Source organism: Harpia harpyja, chromosome Z (genome assembly GCF_026419915.1).
Source record: "Harpia harpyja isolate bHarHar1 chromosome Z, bHarHar1 primary haplotype, whole genome shotgun sequence".
Lineage (NCBI taxonomy): Eukaryota > Metazoa > Chordata > Aves > Accipitriformes > Accipitridae > Harpia > Harpia harpyja.
Window position 1 is genome coordinate 89,268,992 of NC_068969.1, and position 20,088 is coordinate 89,289,079.

Consider the following 20,088-nt stretch of genomic DNA (forward strand, 5'->3'; position numbering starts at 1 on the left):
AAAGTCCCCAAAGAGAAGAAAGGTACTAAGCAAACAAGAAAAAGAGGTAAACAAATCAGTATGTTGATAGTATGGGTGCAGATGTATTTGTCCATATTGTGTGTGCATGTACAGGTGGGCATGTATATTTGTTATATATATTATTTTAGGTATACACACTGTTATGTACACTCGTTTTAAAAACATTTAATGGATGTAGGAGCATGAATCCCACTGGTTTTCAAAATATATATCATATACTTAATGCTAGCATTCATTTACATCCCACTCAAAGGCAACCAAAGTTTGACCAATAGACGCCAGCAACACATAACTGCAGTCCAAGGACGAAACTAAGATTTTTTGCTGCACACACTTGGAAAAAATAAATCAAATGTTATATCCACACACAAATACACATGCATTCACACATACTTCTATAAACCTATATATATAAAAAATACCTTTTCCTATGTATGTATATACAGCCCATACATTTACACTGACACAGTAGTTATTTGAAAGGGAAAGTTTCACAGAGTTGGAAATTATTATAAATAAAAAACAGTTTGAAGAAAAAATGTCAGCAGAAAAATATTAATAATAGCTAGGAAGTATTTCACAACATATCCCAAACTAAAGACGAAAAGCTGCACTGATTCAAAAACTAACCTGGCTTAGGAAGGGAATTAGAGAGCAACGGTAAATGAGAAGTCAAAATATGAGAAGTGAATGGTAGCAAATATAAATAGAGTTGTAGAAAACTGCTGTGGAAAACAAAAAAATACAAGGAGACAGTCACAGACAGTGAAGGTCCTAAGAAGGCAGTATTTTAAGATCTATCAAAACCAGAAAAAATAATTCCCAAACTCTTAATTACTAGAGAGAAATGACAGAATTGTCTAAGATAATCAGAATAGACAAATACTCTATTCTGTATCAAGGCAAAGCTACACAAGAAATCCTACCATCTAATGACACAGTTCTTTTCATTTCAACAAAAGTTAAGGAGAATGCCAGATGATAGGAGGATATGCATTTTTGAATCAGCAGTCCAGATATATTACATTTAAAAGTTTTAAGAGAGGAGGGATCCCATCTGAACTCAGGTTTTGTTTTCAGTAAGTCTTGAGTGCTATGGTTCTCTGGTTCCAGAAAGAATCAAAGTACACAAGATGACTGCCAGATTTACCAAAAAAGCAGTAAGTGAAAAATACTTGGGGGTTATGATGAGTAATCAGTTGGACCAGGGCTCTATTGTGATCGTAAGGTTACAAGATAAATGCAAGTCTTAGACATGGGATGAAATTGCTAAACAGAAAGCTGTATGTGCAAGCAGAGGAGAATATAACTACTGGAGGATGCTAGATCCTTATCCTCATATAAGTAGATTTGTTTCTATACTACAGCTAAAACCAAATGTACCAGTACCATCAGAGCCTCTGCTGATTTGTGCCTGATGAGGATATAGTCTATAAGTCGATATATGTGTACCCAATATTTGGAGAGCCAAGTTTTCTTCTTTGATCTGTGATACGTAAAATAGTTAACTGAGGACCAATTTACTGTTATTTTAAATGATCATTTATGTTACATGGTTAACTAAGGATCAATTTAATGTTATTTTAAGCTCTCAGTTACGATCCTGCATCTTCTCAACCGCAATGCTGAAAGACTAATGAATGTAACATAACTAAAACAGAGTTAGTATGTGCATTCTATAAAATGGAGTACAGAAGTTCTGGAAATATTTCAAGTATTTGGAACTCACTAGAGTATTTGCTCAACATGCTATGTATTTTTTTTTCAAACGTTCCCTCATGTGTTACAAAAAGCCTTCTTCATGTACGTCTGGAAAAAAACTCCACTGTTTTTATAAAATATTATTAACTTTTCACCTGATTTCATGGATGTTTGCTGTTCTGATGCTTGACTGAATTGTGATTGATTACATGAAAGCTTGTTTGTGCTGCTACTGGAATATGAGGCTGCCTTCTGGCTTGTCTCCTGAGGGTCTAATCTTACTCTTTTAGTTTGGACTTCTTCTGTTTCAGTAAAGTGTGAAAGCACGTTGGTCTTTGCATTTCCTTCTTCTCCATTTTTTTCAGTGCCTTCTGTTCCATTTACTCCAGCAAACACTCCTTCATCTGTTGGTTTAACAAAAGAACGTAAGAGTATCCATGGTTTAATACTCAGTAATTTCAGAAATTATAACTGATATTAAAACAAATGTCAAAATGACCACCTAGTCCAGGTTAAAAAATGCCCACAGTAACTCACACAACTTTTGAAAATACTTTAACATAACAAATCCTTTATCCACTATTCACCGTATGTTAAACTACTGAGATTGAATCCAAAATAATTCAAAAATTATTTTGTGAAAAAATGACCTTTATTGATTCTTAGATATTAAAAAAATTAAGGTACTTAAGTATTTCATTCTAACTATTGTAATGACCATTGCGGTTACATTTTGGTAAATACAATGTGGACTTGGATATAAAACAGCCCCCCCAAATACAAAGCAATAATTACTAACTAGTTAACCTTGCATAGTGGACTGTACCACAAAACTTTCCATGTGTCTGCTGTTTATTTATGGCAAAATAAATTCTCTGGAGACCAACGGCTGTTTTTTTCTAATAAAATACACAGAATGCTTACAACAAACTCATAAAATAATTATTTTCAAACAAAACATGGCACCTGTTTTCTGGGAGGTTTCTTTCTGCATATTTTCCACAACCTGAAATAAATAAAGAGACTTGCTGTTTGCATTAACACCAAAATGCAAATCTGCTTTTGAGTTGGTCTCCTGAAAATCCTCTGTCTTTTGCCTAATTTGAAGTGTGTCTTTTTCATGGAGTTGTAAAGCTATAGGCTCGATCTCTAAACTACCAGCATTTTCAGTTTCCATGTGACATCCTTCAACACTTTCTTCTGCATCAAGAAGGATCCTCCCTCCTTTCTCTGGTTGTGGAGCCTTTTGTTTAACGGTGCTTAGTACACCACTGGTAGAATTGTAAGGACTTCCAGAAACACTTTCGCTATCAGTAGCTGCTAAAAGCTCATGTGCTAACAATGTTTCTGCATTTGCTTGAAGTGTCTGTTCAGTGCAGCTGGTTCCACCTTCAGATACATTAGTATAAATGTTTTGCACCTCATTTACAATAATCTGTTGCAACATGTCCGTGCTGTCTGAATCCGTAAGATTTGCACATGCTGGTTCAGAGTCATCTGTCTGTAAGGAAATCTGTTCAAAGGCAAAGAGAGTTTTAAACTTAGAGCCAATCCATTAATTTTGCTTCCGTCAACATCAGATTTAACTTGATTTGTCAAGTTTTGCAAAAAAATAATTCGTTCTGAAGGTATTCTCATATCAGTATTTAGATTCCTGTCACTCAAACTACTACTGTTACTCCGCTTGAGACTACGTTGATCACTATCGTAACTCTTGACCTCCTGTTGTAACTTTAAAACAAATACATTGTGAGAGGAAATCAAAGTAAGTGTTGACTGAGAATCGAGTTCTGTTAAATCAGTAGTCTGAGAATACTGTGCAGACACTTTCTCCAGAAACCACTGATGTGGGACAACACCAGCTGGTGATCTCCTCCCCTGTTACAACAGAAGTTGCTGAGCTTCCACTAGTTCTGCCTGTTTCTTCTGTAAATGAATTTTCACTGTCACCACTGTTGAATTCATGCTCCTGTTGCAATTCTGTCTGACTTAGCTCAGTTTTCCTACAACACTAACTGGGATGCAGCAACTGTGATTAGAAACAGCAATAGTGTGGCGCATTTCATTAGGTAGAGCATCAGGGAAATACGTTTTCTGTAATTTTACTGTTCCTTGGTTTGTAAGTGGACCTAAACATGAGGTCCATCTAACACGAGACATTATTTCTGAATAGTTTTACTCTTGGCTGTAGCCTCTGCTATAAGAATAGCAGATCTATTTGTCTTTTTTGAAATTGTATTTTTTTTTCATTTGGTCTTCTGCCTTCAGAATCCTGAAGAACTTTATTTTTTGTATATTTCACCAAATTTGTTTTTCTGCTTTGCTCATTTTTAGCAAAATTTCTTTTGATGCTTTAGTATTATCATGTTGAACTGTGCCATCTGCATTTAATTCTATCTACAAAACAGGCCATATACTTAATTTCATTTTCTGATAAATTGCTTTATTATATACCGAAAGAAAACTGTGCTATTACAAAAGTAATTGATTTCCTCTGCCTGAGCAGCTTGTTAAGACAGCAGGACAAAGAAATCAAGGAACTAAGAAATATGTATATAAAAGTGTAAAAATTAATGGGTGAAATCCAATGATAAATGTTACTGAAGTGCTTTACACTTTTATTTATTTCTGAAAATTGAACTAGTTTCGAATTAATGCTCTGCCTCTAAAGAATTAAAACTACATTGCTTCTGTGGTCGTATACCAGAGCTACAGTTTCACATTTCTGGCAAACCTGGCTGCAATGATTCTAGGAAATTATAAAGAAAGAGAAATAACACAGCAAAAACATGCAGAATTAACTCATGGTAATCTCACAACAAAACTGCTCCAAAGGCCAATGACTAACTAGAATTATCCTGTTGATTACTTTGAATCTGGAGATAGAAACAGAACACAAACACTGCAACAACTCACACAACTATTGAAATCACCAGTTACACAGCCACAGTAATAGGTTTTTCCAGTAAAATGTTTACACCACCTTCTACTTGGACAATATCCTTCAACAATCAACTAATGTTTTAAAGTGTAATCTAAGACTATACACCATGGATGCCATTATAGCATAATATTTCTAAGGACACCGTAGACTGCACTACTGTGAGTAACATAAAACTTTAGGAAGCAAGAATAAAGTGTCTGTACACACAGCATTATATGTTTCAGATATTACCAGTTATCATTATTCAAAGGCGAGAAAACAAGAGGGAGAGAGTACAGCTTTTAATGCTAAAAGCTGTTGTGCTGTATGCAAACACACTACGATCCAAGTGACTGATCATGGTGTCTTGTTTTCATGTGAGACAAGCTCCCGCATCTTAATGAGGTCTGTGCATAACTGTAAAACCCCTATGCAAGACAGTGGCTCCCTAACCCTTTCCTGTTGAAACCCAACACAACCCACTACAGAGGCAAGAAGCAGCTATCCTACTGCTACAAGCCAGGCAACATCCTGCAGTTTCAGTCAGGTTTCTGCAAGTACAAAGAGGCACTGATGCTTGCTGTATATTACCTCTGCAGCACTTGCAAAAACTCAGGAAGAACCACTGTTCACGAGAGGCAGCTGATTGCCTCTGTCTTGCACCTCCATGAGGCTGCAGCTTATCCCAGGTACCAGTAAGGGTCAGCAACTGCTTGCCATTGGCATAACATTGAATATCACTGTTTCAGTCCCTGCTAGGTATGAAGCATCTAGTACATTATGTGCTGGTTTTAAAACACATTTCAGAAATAGTCATCTGCTTTAGTTTACTGAAGACTGCTAGCAAGCCTTTAACAGTTCAGCATCGAATTAACACCTTGATTCTTTGTAAAGATGTACCTGGTGCAGGATTGTATCCTCTACACTTTGAGTATTTAACATATTCTTTGAATCATCTCCACCTGAAATTAAATGGAAAGACAGAAAGAAACCAGAATTGAAAAGAGACCTTAATTCTTTACTTTACATATGTACCATCTTGTGTCCACAATCTTGTGTGTAACAGTACTTACCACATTTAGCTATCCAGAAAAATTATCAAGCCATAAGTGTTTTATTAAAATCTAAAACGTATCAATATATAAAACAAATTAAAATCTTGGGAGTCTAATCTTTGTTGCAGATGGCATCTTGTACAAACCAGGACAGGTGATAGTAAAGTATGACATTACACTTCCAAATTTTTTCGAACATTAGTGACCTGAGCAATTCTTTTTGAAACTTAAAGGAGCTACTACATTTCCCTTGTTGTGGACACATATTTAGCTAACGGTCACAAGAGCGTTCCAGATGCCTTTACAAGGCCTTGAACAGAATAAACAAGAAGACAAAAAAAGAAAGATGCCAATTAGAAGAACACAGGTGCGCATTCCACGATAAAGGGAACTTGGCACGAAGAACCTCAATTCGGCAGTTTATCTTGACCAATTAGACTGAGACAAGTTTCGCATGTTTTAGTTAATATAACCAATTATGTCTTATGTTTATGCGCATGTACAGCGTTGATATAACCAATCATTAGGTGTAACTAGGCGCGTGGACAACACATGCTAACCAATCTTTAATCAGCTTATGCGTGAACAGGAACCAGAATGAGTATATAAACCGAGCTATTTTGACAACAAAGTGGCATCTGCTTGATCATATTGATTGTGTGCAGTGTCCGTGACTTCCGCGTCAACATTCCCTAACTTCTAACAGGCTTTCCTGATCCCCAAGAGACTTTTCTGAAGCTAGTGATGGTGGAATGATAGCCTAGCTTACATCTTTCCCTGTATAGCATATTTGGGCAGGGAAAGGGATAGAGGAGCTAAAGCCAAGTCACTGGTGTAAAAATAGGCAGGGATATTGCCCAGCAGCAAGTCACCTCCTTGCTAGTGGTTTGCTTTAGCTTTCCAGCTACCCTCTGTGCTGACAAAATGGCATAAAAAGAGTACAGCAGCTACCAAGATCTTACCCTATATATTAATATACTTACTTAATCCATGCAACTCTATGCATTTACTTCTGGCCAGTATGTTCTTAAACCTAGATTAGCTACACCATATTGAAAAAAATCTAGTTCATCACCCTTTGTTACTTTGTACTGCAACATGAACCCCAACCCCAGCCCGGAGATTCACCCAACAACCCATGCTGGAACCAGCTTTAAATTTAACAGGCATTTCACAGCATGGCAACTCTTTCTCCACCACTTCAGAGAATCTGGCATGCCGGATGTTAACCCTAGCCTTAGGATCACTGTTAGTCCAATGGATCCTGCCAGTCTTAGTCCCAAATTAAGGCCAATGGCCCAGCTATTGAGCACTGATTAAACCAAACCCTAATCCAAACCATAATTTTGAACGTATCTTTAGCCCACCAATCTTTGTAAGGCTCAGAATATCTAGATGACCTTTGGTGGCTGCAGCCCTAACCTCTAATCATGGCACCTCCCAAATACAGCAGTCCCTGTCAGGCTAATCTCTTAAAGTAGCATTAACCCTGGTTTCACTCACATTTGAAGCCAGTAACTCCTGCCTACTCATACTGCCCTGACTCTAAACTTATAGAATCATATAATCATAGAATGGTTTGGGTTGGAAGGGACCTTTAAAGGTCATCTAGTCCAACACCCATGCAATGAGCCGGAACATCTTCAACTAGACCATAGAATCATAGAATCGTTTAGGTTGGAAAAGACCTTTAAGATCATCGAGTCCAACCGTCAACCCAACATCACCATGCCCACTAAACCATGTCCTGAAAGGTTGCTCAGGTTGCTCTGAGCCCCGTTCAACCTGACCTTGAATGTTTCCAGGGATGGGGCATCTACCACCTCTCTGGGCAACCTTTCATTCTTGCTCTCTGGGCAGTCTTTCTGATAAGCCCCCTTTAAGCACTGAAAGGCCACTATAAGGTCTCCCCAGAGCCTTCTCTTCTCTAGGCTGAACAACCCCAACTCTCTCAGCCTGTCCTCACAGGAGAGGTGTTCCATTCCTCTGACCATTTTTGTGGCCCTCCTCTGGACCTGCTCCAACAGGTCCATGTCTTTCCTGTGCTGAGGACTCCAGAGCTGGACACAGTACTCCAGGTGGGGTCTCACCAGATCAGAGTAGAGGGGCAGAATCACCTCCCTCAACCTGCTGGCCACACTTCTTTTGATGCAGCCCAGGATACAGTTGGCTTTCTGGGCTGCAAGTACACATTGCTGGGTCATGTTGAGCTCGTCAGCCAACACCCCCAAGTCCTCTGCAGGCTGCTCTCAATCCACTCATTGCCCAGCCCGTATTTGTGCTTGGGATTGCCCCGACCCATGTGCAGGACCTTGCACTTGGCCTTGTTGAACCTCATAAAGTTCACATTGGCCCCCTTCTCAAGCTTGTCCAGGTGCCTCTGGATGGCATCCTGTCCCTCAGGCATGTCAACCACACCACTCAGCTTGGTGTTGTGCAAATTTTGTGAGGGTGCACTTGACCCCACTGTTTATGTCACTGATGAAGATATTAAATAGTCCCAATACGGACCCCTGAGGGATACCACTTGTCACTGATCTCCATCTGAACATTGATCTGTTGACCACTACCCTCCGGATGCGACCATCCAACCAACTCCTCATCCACTGAACAGTCCATCCATCAAATCTGTATCTCTCCAATTTATAGAGAAGGATGTTGTGGGGGACTGTGTCAAAGGCCTTACAGAAGTCCAGATGGATGACATCCGTAGCTCTTTCCTTGTCCACTGATGTAGTCACTCCATCACAGAAGGCCACTAGATTGGTCAGACAAGACTTGCCCCTGGTGAAGCCATGCTTGCTGTCTTGAACCACCTCTCTGTCCTCCATGTGCCTTAGCATAGCTTCTAGGAGGATCTGTTCCATGATCTTCCCAGGCACAGAGGGGAGGCTGACAGGCCGGTAGTTCCCAGGGTCCTCCTTTCTACCCTTTTTAAAAATGGGTGCAATATTTCCCTTTTTCCAGTCACATGGAACTTCACTTGACTGCCATGACTTTTCAAATATTATGCAGAGTGATTTGGCAACTACATCAGCCAATTCCCTCAGGACTCTTGGATGCATACCCTCAAGTCCCATAGACTTACATATGTTCAGGCTCTTCAGGTGGTCATGAACCTGATCTTCTCTTATGAGTGGGAGGGACTTTGCTGCCCCAGTCCCTGTCTTGCAGTCCATCCACTTGAGAGGTGTGGGAAGAGAAGTTGCCAGCAAAGACTGAGGCAGCAAAGTTGTTCAGTACCTCAGCCTTCTCCTCTTCTGTTGTCACCAGTTTGCCAGTCATGAGCATCGAGGGGGGTACCCTTTCTTTGACCTTCCTTTTCAGACTGACAGACCTATAGAAGCCCTTTTTATTATTCTTTGCATCCCCTGCCAAGTTCAGCTCCAGCCATGCCTTGGCCTTCTTGATCTCACCCCTACACAACTGGGCAATGTCCCTATACTCTTTCCAGGATACCTGTCCCTGCTTCCACTGCCTGTGTATTTCCTTCTTGCCCTTTAGTTTGACCAGCAGCTCTCAGCCCATCCGTGCCCATCTCCTCCCGTCCTTCCCTGATTTCCTACACCTGGGGATTGAGAGCTCTTGTGCTCTGTGGAAAGCGTCCTTAAAGATCTGCCAGCTCTGTTCTGCTTTCTTGTCCATCAGGGCAGTTTCCCAGGGGGTTCTATTGACTATCTCCTTGAACAGCTGGAAGTTTGCTTTCCTAAAATTCAGGGTCCTGACTTTACTCTTTGCCTGAACCATATTCCTCAGGACTGTGAACTCCACCAGTGCATGATCACTGCAACCCAGGCTGCCCCCAAGTTTGACATCACAAATTAGCTCACTTGCACTGGTGACCGTCCGGTCCAGTATCACATCCACTCTGGCAGGGCTGTCTATTACCTGGCTTGAGAAGTTATCCTCAATGCACCCCAGGAGTCTCCTGGATTGCCTACAGCTTGCCATGCCACTTTTCCAGCAGATGCCGGCGTGGTTGAAGTCCCCCAGCAGGATGAGAGCCTGTGAGTGCAATGCCTCCTGTAGTTGGAGTAAGAAGGTTTTGGCAATAGGCTCCGCTTGATTGGGCAGCCTGTAGTAAACACCAACCACAAGGTTCCCTTTGTTGCCTCAGTCTCTAATTCTTACCCACAAGTTTTCAACCTGTTCATGGCTATTCTTCAGAGACAGCTCTTCACAATCTATCCATTTCTTGACGTAGAGGGCAACCCTTCCGCCCCTCCTTCCTCATCTGACCCTTCTGAACAGCTTGTAGCCACTGGCAGCCGCACTCCAGTCATGGGATTCATCCCACCCAGTTTCAGTAATGGCAACTAGGTCGTAGCTTTCTAGCAGCACGGTGGCTTCCAACTCCTCCTGTTTGCTGCCCATGCTGCATGCATTGGTGCAGAGGCACTTCAGCTAGGCTGTTGGCCACGCCACCTTTTTAGAGGAACACATCTTAATTCCTTTGAGGCATTTCCCTATTACCTCCTATTACCTCAGGAGCCCCCAGCTCATCTCCATAAGACTTCCAAGTGTACTCAGTGTACCCAGCACATCTCAGAGCAATAGGCTGAGGGCCGTCACTAGCACCTCATCTCTCTTACCTTGGTGTGTCATCCCACAACTTGTCACAGGCAAGCCTGATACTATCGCACTTCCCCTTCTAGCCTAGTTTAAAGCTCTGTCAATGAGCCCTGCCAGCTCATGAGCAAAGAACCTCTTCCCCCTTTGAGAAAGGTGAATCCCATCTGACACCAGCAAGCCTGGTGCTGTGTAGACCACTCCATTATCGAAAAACGCAAAATTGTGGTGGTGACACCAGCCATGGAGCCATGCATTGATAGAGTGGGTCTGTCTGTTTCTTCCAATGTAGCTGCCTGCAACTGGAAGGACAGAGGAAAAAACTACCTGTGTGCCAGATTCCCTTACCAACTGTCTCAAGGCCCTGAAATCTGATTGCTCTTGGACTATGCATTGTGGCTTCATCACCACTCACATGGAAGAGCAATAACAGGTAATAGTCCAAGGGCTGGGGACCCCTTTCACACTTAAACATGCCACAGCCCGCACTGGGCCATTGGTTTCCTTTAGTCCTAATTCTAACTCTAACCAAGGCTTATCCTGTGGCACTTCTTTGGAGCTGCCCCTGATCAACCAGCCTCTTCTGAACCTTCTTTTCAACTGAGTTGCTAAGACTGTACAAGATCCAACTCTCATCTTAGCCAAGATTTTCAGCTACCAACCCCTTGCAAACTCACAAGCTATTACCTACAGCAATACTATCCCAGTCCTAGCCCTAACACTAGCAGTTATGGATAAGCAGTTAAGGCTTGGCAACCCCTAAGATCTAGATCTAATCCTAGATCCTCCATTTTTCATCTTACAGATCCTTCAAAATTCAGTCTCTATGCCAGTTTAGAACTAAATTTTATCCCCAGCTCTTAGCCATACCTCAACCATCAGGAAGTCCAGCCATGCCCCATCTTACATTTACATAGGCAACAACTATTGTGCGTCACATCTTCATTTCACATTTAAAGGTAGCTCCAGCTCAAGAAAAAGCTGGACATCATTATCTTTTATACTTCGCCAATGCGCAACAACTGTGCTGGGCAAGGAGTACTCAGGCATCAGACAGTGAAGCCCATGGAATTACTAGCAGTAACTAAGGAAAGATAGTGCAACAGATGTTCTGAATTCCTCCATCTAGTGGTGATGATATGTCAGAATAATTCTCTCCTACCTGATACTGAATGTCTTCTGCATTCTGCTACATAGCTTTTAAGCAGTTTCCTCATAGATGGGTCAGAAGCTTCTTCTAATGCACACCTTCCCATCTCATTTTTTAATAAGGGATCAGCTCCATACCAAAGTAGTAACTCTGCCATCTAGAAAAATAAGTTTTTCAGATTGTTTCTTTTCTGACAGTATTTTCCATACTCATTCCTTATACCCGCTTCTCTCTCTTGTACTCGATGACATGAGCAACTAAATCCAAATCTAAGGCCTATGATAAATAACCCCTCTCTATTCTAGTTAATATACCCCAAGCATTCCCCTAGATGCATCGTTATTCTGTAGTCTTATTATTTTTCATTTTTATAAATTCATTCCAGTTATTAAACTGATGCCTTAAGCCAAGGGCTCCCAAAATATAGGGTAGGACTCAACCTCCCATAGCTCTTAACTGGTGGAAAATAACAGGTGATTTTAGGGTATGAGTCAGCTTATCTATTTAGGATACCCACTTTAGGAGAAAATAAATCGTGCTCTACGTGTGTCTATTGTGACTGCTGTGACTGCAAAGGGAAGCTTTGACAGCTATTTCAGATGTACAACATACATCTGGCCAAATGAAACCCACTTAGATGGTCTTACCAACATTATGATTTCTGTACAAATATAAAGCCTGATTCTGTTGTTATGCAAGAAATTATCACTTTAGCAAAATGTTCCATCTACCTTTGCAGAATACTTTTTTAAGACACGGGAAATTTACAATCTGATTACTTCCTTTCTGTGGGTAACCCTGGAAGCTTATTCCAGCACTACTGTGGTTTTACTTGTACCCGTGCCTTTCTCTCTTCAGCATCTGTTATCATTTCAGACTGAGCTTGGCTCACATCCTTCACCCATGCATGTAAAGTCCCTCATTACTTCTAACCAGATTGCTACTGAGAAAATTGCTAGTGAAGTTTTCTCAATCATACATTCTCCTAACAACAGAGCAAATAAAAAAGAGTTCAATCCACAGCAAAAACTCTCTTAGGCTTCACAAGTTGTCCCAAACCTATGGATTTTTTCAACAAGTAATGTTGAGAACTCTTCTTCCTTAATGAGATCTTTAGCTACACATCACACTTGTATGCTCTCTCCCTCAACTGTACTATTAGAAAGTCTTTCATATAGTTACCATTTTTCTGAAATAAGAAATTAACTTTGCCACATTGCAGGTGCATAAAGGGATAAAGCAGTCAAAAGGTGTGTTTCCAATCTACAATAATAACTTCACACAGAGAAGGTAGCTTTGAAGGAAACAGCTCTAAATACCATGTTACCAAAAGTCACATTACTGAATCACTATCACTATTTTATTCCTAGTCAGAAACAACAAAAATTAAGTCTGACAGACCACTGCAGTGATACAACTGTACTGCTCCGGAGTAAATCAGCGCCACTGTGTAGTACCATTCCCTGTGGATATAGCAGCTCACATAACTCTAACACAGGTCTGTGTTGAATAATGTTGGTGTGCCTCAAGTGACCTAGCTGCAATCAGTGTTCTTCCAATATCATTCAAGTTGCTGACCCCTAAATATCGCTTACGGAGATGCAGAGTCCTTCATGCATAACCACAGACATGGTGTCTTAGGTAACTCCACAGAACTCAGAACTATTTCATGAACCCACAAGAGTCTGTGATCCACAAGCTGAAAACCAAGCTTGGGGCTCTCAAGTCTCAGAGAAAATTATTAACCAAAAGTCCACCCTTCCTCTTTGCTCCAGGAAGACTTGGGGAGAAACAGGTTGTCTTATCTCAATTGCGAAGCAAAAAGAAAGCAAATGTTTAGGGACAAAACTTATTACATTCCACAAAAAATTTAAAAAATCTTGGAAATCAATAAATATTAGGTAGCATATGTGCACATCTAGAGAAAGAAACAGCAAGCAGGTAAAGGGGACATGCAGAACTCTTACATAAGTCTGGGCCACCCTAGGAACATGCACAGACAGGCAGAGGCAACCACTGCCAAACTGAAAGAGGATCCACAATTCAGACACAGGCTTATGAAACCACAGCATTTGGCAACAAAACTTGTAATTAATTAACATTGACTATTCGTTTGACTTTCTGTTTAAGACCATACAAAACATAAAGCCATGTCTTCATAACTCTCCATGCTACGTGTTAATACACAAAAAATGTCTGTGCACGGCTGTGGCTGTACACCGTATATGCATGCTTACTAAATCATGAAAAAAAGTCATTAAAACTCCAGAAGACTGCTCAGGTCATAAATTATTCTGCAAAGTGATTATAAAGTAAGTGAAACAAGTAGTATTAAACAGTAGCAATCTATTCCTCAGTACTTCAGCCATTGTCCCAAACAGTTAGAAAACCAATTAATTTCTGCTTTTGGACAAATCTTGTAAAGTGCTAAATGGTCTGAACAGAAATTGGGCAGAAAGGACTTGCAAGCTCCTGAATTTACCCCTAATCTGAAAAGACTAGCCACATGTAAAAGGATTTTGTGACCTTCTGGACTCAACAATAATAATTTCTATTCCTAAACCATAATTTGTGATCAATTTGGAATATACCTTATAATGGCCTTCTTTAACTGCATCTTGCAATGGTGTTATTTGTTCATCTCCTCTAGCATTAACATCAGCTCCTGCTTTCAAAAGTTCATTTGCTATCCCGTAAAAGCCTTCCACACTTGCTCTATGTAGTGCAGTCCAGCCTATGAAAAAGAAAAACCTGCATTTCACATTTGGGTGAAATAATTTATACAAATTTATTTCAGTTTTAGGTTGTTTATTTGACAAATATTTCAGAGAGTATACTGAAAAGGTAAAAACTGATGCATTTTACAATAAGTGGTATGAAGAAATGTCTAGGAAAAAGTCACAAGGGTTGGGAGATCTCATTCTTTTGTCAAAATTTGCACTTACTGAAGAACCAGGTGCTGCTATAACAATATTAGTTTTAGATTTCATAGTTCCGTTATGAAAGAAAAGAATAAAAATTATTCCACCTACATCTTGGTAATTTCTCCCCGAATAAAATATATATGCTATTTTAGGAATAAGGTAATTTTTCATGGCACTCTTTTATTTACATAGCCATGCTGAAGAGGGTAAGTAAGAAAAAAGAGCCAAAATAAAGACTTGGAGTCTTTAGTGCCAAACAAAAATGTTTTTTAAGACTATCCAAGAATGGTTCAATTTCCAAAGAAAGCAATGAAAAATCCTTACTGAAATTCCATATCCATTCCTAGCTATATGGAATAAACCAAGATGATAAACCATGAGCTTCATGACCCACAGAACAATTCTACTCCATGAAGGATGTGTTGAGGAAAAATAAAAGATGGGATATAAGTCTTTGAACTGGGTTTAGCATAGCCTTGCATCAGCTCCTTAAACATTCATTATGTTACAGTTTTTTGTAGGGTGAGAAAATTAAAGGAAAAAGACAGAGGATCTTTCACTTCCTGTCTTCCAACTCTCAAACCAGCATGCCCTCCAGAAGACCATTTTGATGGACAGCCTTACTCTTCAACCATCTCCCATCATCAGAAGGTTGTCTGGGCTTAACTCGCATACTAAATATGTGAATTAATATATGAATTAGGCTTATTAAGACTCTTCTGCCCCCATTTAGCAAAATTATCTTAATTTCATTGGAAAGAGAAACTCTTGAGGCTCTCTTACGCACCACCCAACCCAGAATATTGTATATTTGTATAGAACTGCATTTATTATGGGCACAGGATGCTGCATCAGGTTGTCAAAAAATTTTGTGCTATTAGGCTTTGTTCCCAAATGCTTGAATCTCAACTAAGTTTTAACTACATTGCCTAATGTTGACAGTGCTTCAAGATTAATAGCTTTTAACAGTATCATCTGTAAAACATTTTACTTGCATTTTATAGAGCCTAGTTCATTATGAAACTCTAGTAACTCCATATGCTGGAGCAAAAGCTTGAAATCTGTTAAGGGGAGGACAAAAAAAGTTCACTTTACCTATTTCTCCCTCAGTAAAAAAGTACCCTCTATCTGATATACTAATAAGCCCCTGAAAAATTGAACCTGTAACAAGTTGAATTGATAATGATTAGAGTTTAGCAACATGATCCTCCAAGGACACTGTGCATGCTCCAGACCAAGGAGAAACACAGGTTTCATTGCAACTGTTTTTCAGCTCCCCCAAGGCACTGTGAATCAAGACTCAAACTGGAGCACAGGCAGTATCTCTGTCTACCATTCTGTTCATATCTTATGTGCTGATGTCCAGGAAATAAAAAGGAGAAAAAAAACCTGAAAAAAACCCCAAGAACTCAGTAAGGTACTGAAGCAGAGTACTGTAGCACAGGAATAAGGAAAAATACTAGGCTAAGATATGGATAATCACTGGTGGAGGGCTTTGAAGGAAGAGAAAAGGCACACAGGTGGAATATAATAATCAGAACAATGATTCCCAAAGAGAGTGAGAGGAAGTGCATTTCAAAATGGCACAGGTCTGACAACTCCTTTCTGATTAGACCTCCCTCACTAAAAAAGAAAGAAGTAGGGCCAGGCCAGCCTCTCATCTCTTCAAGAAGTTCAACTAGAACACATTTTGTGCAGTTGTGCTCGTTTCTCACCAAAAAATAGCAGCCAGAGTCTGGGGGATGAAGAAACAGTGGCCTGGCACAATGTGCAAAGGCAGAAAAAGGAAGCAGCTGTGATGCCAAAAACTGGAACCAGTGCACTTTATTACACTTTCTCACAGAGGCTGCAGCTGAACCCATGCTATCGACGTTTCTCTGTTGTCAGCACGTGGCTTTGAAACCCACCAACAAAATATTTTCTCATCTACCTCTAGCACAAGTTAACACACATTATGAGTCAGTCTGTTAGTTCAAATGCTAGCAGTCCTATGCTGTAAAAGTCTGAAATTTGCTGCTGACCCAATCTATCTCTCAATATATTCCAGAAGACAGAGAATTTCTACCTGAATTTTGGTCTGTTATATGTCTGCATTATGCAGTAGCCTTTAACTGCAGAACACTTTTTTTTTGTTCCCACAGAACAGTTCTGAAATCCTAGCCACTCCACAGGATGGAAACACTCTAAGAATGAATCAAAGTTTTCTACCAAATGAGTCAGCTGCCTGTGAAATCATTTTGTCTTTTGTTATGGAAGTTTATCAGAACCTAATGGATAAAACAGGGAACAACAAAATAGGGAACAACAGTCTTACATTTGAACCAACCAATTGATACTTCAGGGTGTGGCAATGTCTTTGACACAGAATATCAGACATGAACCTGGATAAGGTGAATTGCTTCAGTCAAAACGTTCACAGCTGGCCACTATTTGTCATTCTGGTTTTTTTGGTGCACAAGATGAAGTAAAAATGCAAAACACCAAGTACTCAAAACTGTACAAAATCAAAGCAGTGATAAATTATGAAGCTACAACTTCCTTTAAGATGCAAGGGGCAAAATCAGAGTCCTTGAAAAATTAAACTGGAAAATCTAAATCTTGGTATCTCAAGTTGGCTGCTGAAATGGACCAAAAAAAAAAATCTTTAAAAAACATTACGTTGATTATTTAATTAAGGAACTGTTTTGTGGTAAGCATGCACAGGATTGTTGAATTAAGGCTAAGTAAACTTAATTGCATCACTTTGTAATTTTTTAAGTGCTTGCTTTTTTTTGCAAAATTTTCTTTTTTGATATACTTTTATACATAGGTCTATATAGTTTCTCATGAACAATTACCAAGTTAAACCAATAAAAATTTAATAATCTACTGACTAGTCACAAACCTACAGTCTTGTCCACTGCACAAACTCATATTACGCACTTTTATTAGTTATAGGTAAATATATGTTTTGAAATGCTTTGAAAATAGCATTTTAATACAATTGCAACTTACCAGCATAATCCTGAACATTTACACTTCCACCAGCTTTTATTATGTTACGTACAAGGTCTACATCTTCTTGAGCAACAGCTCTATACAGTAAGGTCTCACCATAAATATTCCTCCTATTGATTGTTGAAAGTGAAATGGGGAAAAAAGGACTTATAGAATTTCTTCGAAAAGCTTCTTGTCCTGAAAAATAATGTAAAAGATCTGTCGAACAGAAAAATATCTTTCCTCTCTTATTTTGGCTTCACTTTACATTACATTTAGTAAATAGGCTTTCTGGAGAAAAAATGCGTGTTTAATCTAGTAGAAATTAATACCTCAAAAACCACAGTACCAATTAAATAACAATACCATTCAATACAAGACACTATAGTGAATTCCATAACAAAACTCCAACTGAAATTCAACACACAGGAATATGACTTTGTAAAAGTGTGTTAAGTTTAGACTTCTCCCTTTTTAATGACATTTTTGCAAAGTGCATTGTTTCCTAAGGATGATAAAACTGCTGTTCTGGGTTACAATTTATTACAAGATGAGCATTTCAATAGCTAGTCAGTTATTCAATAATTCTTCTTTTCTTAAAAGTCAAATTTTTCAGCTGTTCATTTGTACTTATTTATGTTTTAAAACCTCCACCTCGTGAGCAAGAAGTATTTACACTAAGATAGTGATTGAGATTAGCTCCCTCCGATTACTTTTCCCCATTACTTCACAACCAGCTCAGCCATTTCTGCAATGAGTGAAAGGTGAACAGTTGCTTGGGAATATGAGGCCTAAATGTAAAAAACAAAATGTAAAAGATACTAATTTTAATTTTTAATTTATTATTTTACAAAACACTATCTCCCATTATGCACTCATTACAGTTTTCAGCTTGGGTGAAATTATTTCCAGTACATAGATGAGCTGTTCTATACTTCACCAGCAGTGCCACCCCAGCATCCCTTCATACTGTGGAGAAGAGTACCCTGGCTACTGCCTCTTCTGAAAAACAGGAAGGGAAGAAAGAAGGGAAGAAGGAAAGGACAGGAGGATTGCAGGCAGGAAAGCACAAGGCATGGCCTAGGCCATTAACTGATCTAGTAATGAAAAACCTTGGGAGAGCAGGCTATATACACTTCTCCTCTCCACAAGCTGTAGCAGATGCAGCTCACTGGCCCTAAAACTCCACCTGGGTGTCAGAAATAGACATTTTAAGTATGACCTTAAAACACATAGTCCTCCTAGAGCTGTAACTCACAAAGCCTGATGTCTCTGCTGTTTTGCACATGGTGATACACTGTAAGACTAATTCCCAACCTTCTGAAGTTCCTGACTTTGTGTAGAGTTTTAAAATCTATAATAGATACAGGTTTACCCAGGATCTTCCCTCAGCTGACCACATGGACAGTCCCTCTCCTCTACTTGTCCAGCCTTGCAAGACCGTAATCATTTAAGATACTGTAGTCCCTTGCCAAAGCTGGTCTAAACTAGCCAAGCAGTTCAGGAGGGATTAGACCACACAGACATACACAGAACAAGATGCAGTTTTATGTTACACTTAACCCAATTTAACGTGTTACTTCAAGAGGACCTATTTCCCGTCACTTCTACCTTGCCTTCCCTAGCGCCTTCCTTGTGCCTGACCTTGTGCAAAACAAGTAACGTTTGCTGAACCAAACCAAAACTTTTTGTGGGGCTGTTTTTTCAGTGAATTACCAAACTAAGATGACTCTCAGACTCTAGATTGCTAGGTCTGATACAAAAGGGAGGTAAACTTGCTAGATTGGATTAACATGAAGCTAACTTTATAGGCAGTGCAACTCTTTCTGCAGAAATCATGCTAAAAAAACCAACAGCTTGTTTTTTGAGTGGAAACTAGTAAGTCAATTTGAAATAGATGAGCATTTAGGCATGCAACTTTAAATCTCATAAAAATGGTGCTTCCACTGGGAATAATTAAAATCCTGCAAAAGAGAAGGTTTGTTAATTGGAGGTATAATTACTCATATTTTGTAAGATCTATAAAGTATCTGTTACAGTTCAAATACTTCCAAACTTTGTAAGCTGTTTAAATGATTATAGGTGCACAGATAAACTCAGACTGAGTGGGCTTAAACAAAAAAAAACTTTTAAGACCCCAGTCTTAAAGGTGCTGGAGTGAGCACTTAAGTGAGGAAATTCTGTATTCTTCTATATGCCTATACACTTCCTCTGTGAGGCAATGAATTTCTCTGCATGCATCTTCAAAGGACAAAAAATAGTAATCTTTCTCTCTGACAAAGCATGTTGCAAGGAAAAATACTTCAAAGTGTGCTCTGTGACTGTGGTAGTGAAGGCTCTATAATCATCTACTTAAAACAGACAAGATAACAACAGCAGGCATTCAAAATAGAGTAAACTGGTTTTTATAGGTCAATTCTTGGGGATGGCACTGCCCTCAGAATGATGTTGCACACAGAATACTAGATTATAGAAGGATATATAAATGTATATCAGGATCTACCTTTTCACTCTGCATGAAAGCACTTTTCTTCTGCTTTTCAGAATACACCATAATTTTTTCATATAAAATACTGTGATAAAAATTGCATCCTGAAAAAATTCTCATCATTCTTAAGGAGTTTATGCAAACAAGTCAACTGTTAGGTTGCTAATACGTAGGTTTAAACAAGTGAGGGAAATTATCAATAATCTTAAATATTAAAATTAATGTTTATACCATCTTTTTAAAAGAAATCCATGCCACAATATATTGGAAATGTTATGAAT

At 39.3% G+C, this 20,088-nt stretch overlaps 1 protein-coding gene across 1 annotated transcript in view; it reads right to left on the minus strand.

The window, feature by feature from the left end:
- ANKRD31 (ankyrin repeat domain 31) overlaps nucleotides 1-20,088 on the minus strand; it is an 80,252-nt gene that overhangs the window by 39,815 nt on the left and 20,349 nt on the right. The window contains exons 10-15 of the mRNA XM_052778496.1: nucleotides 17,338-17,517; nucleotides 14,011-14,153; nucleotides 11,432-11,576; nucleotides 5,546-5,607; nucleotides 2,689-3,235; nucleotides 1,878-2,126 (exon numbers count right to left, since the gene is read on the minus strand). Coding sequence (XP_052634456.1) covers nucleotides 1,878-2,126; nucleotides 2,689-3,235; nucleotides 5,546-5,607; nucleotides 11,432-11,576; nucleotides 14,011-14,153; nucleotides 17,338-17,517 — 1,326 coding nt within the window. The remainder of the gene's footprint in view (nucleotides 1-1,877; nucleotides 2,127-2,688; nucleotides 3,236-5,545; nucleotides 5,608-11,431; nucleotides 11,577-14,010; nucleotides 14,154-17,337; nucleotides 17,518-20,088) is intronic.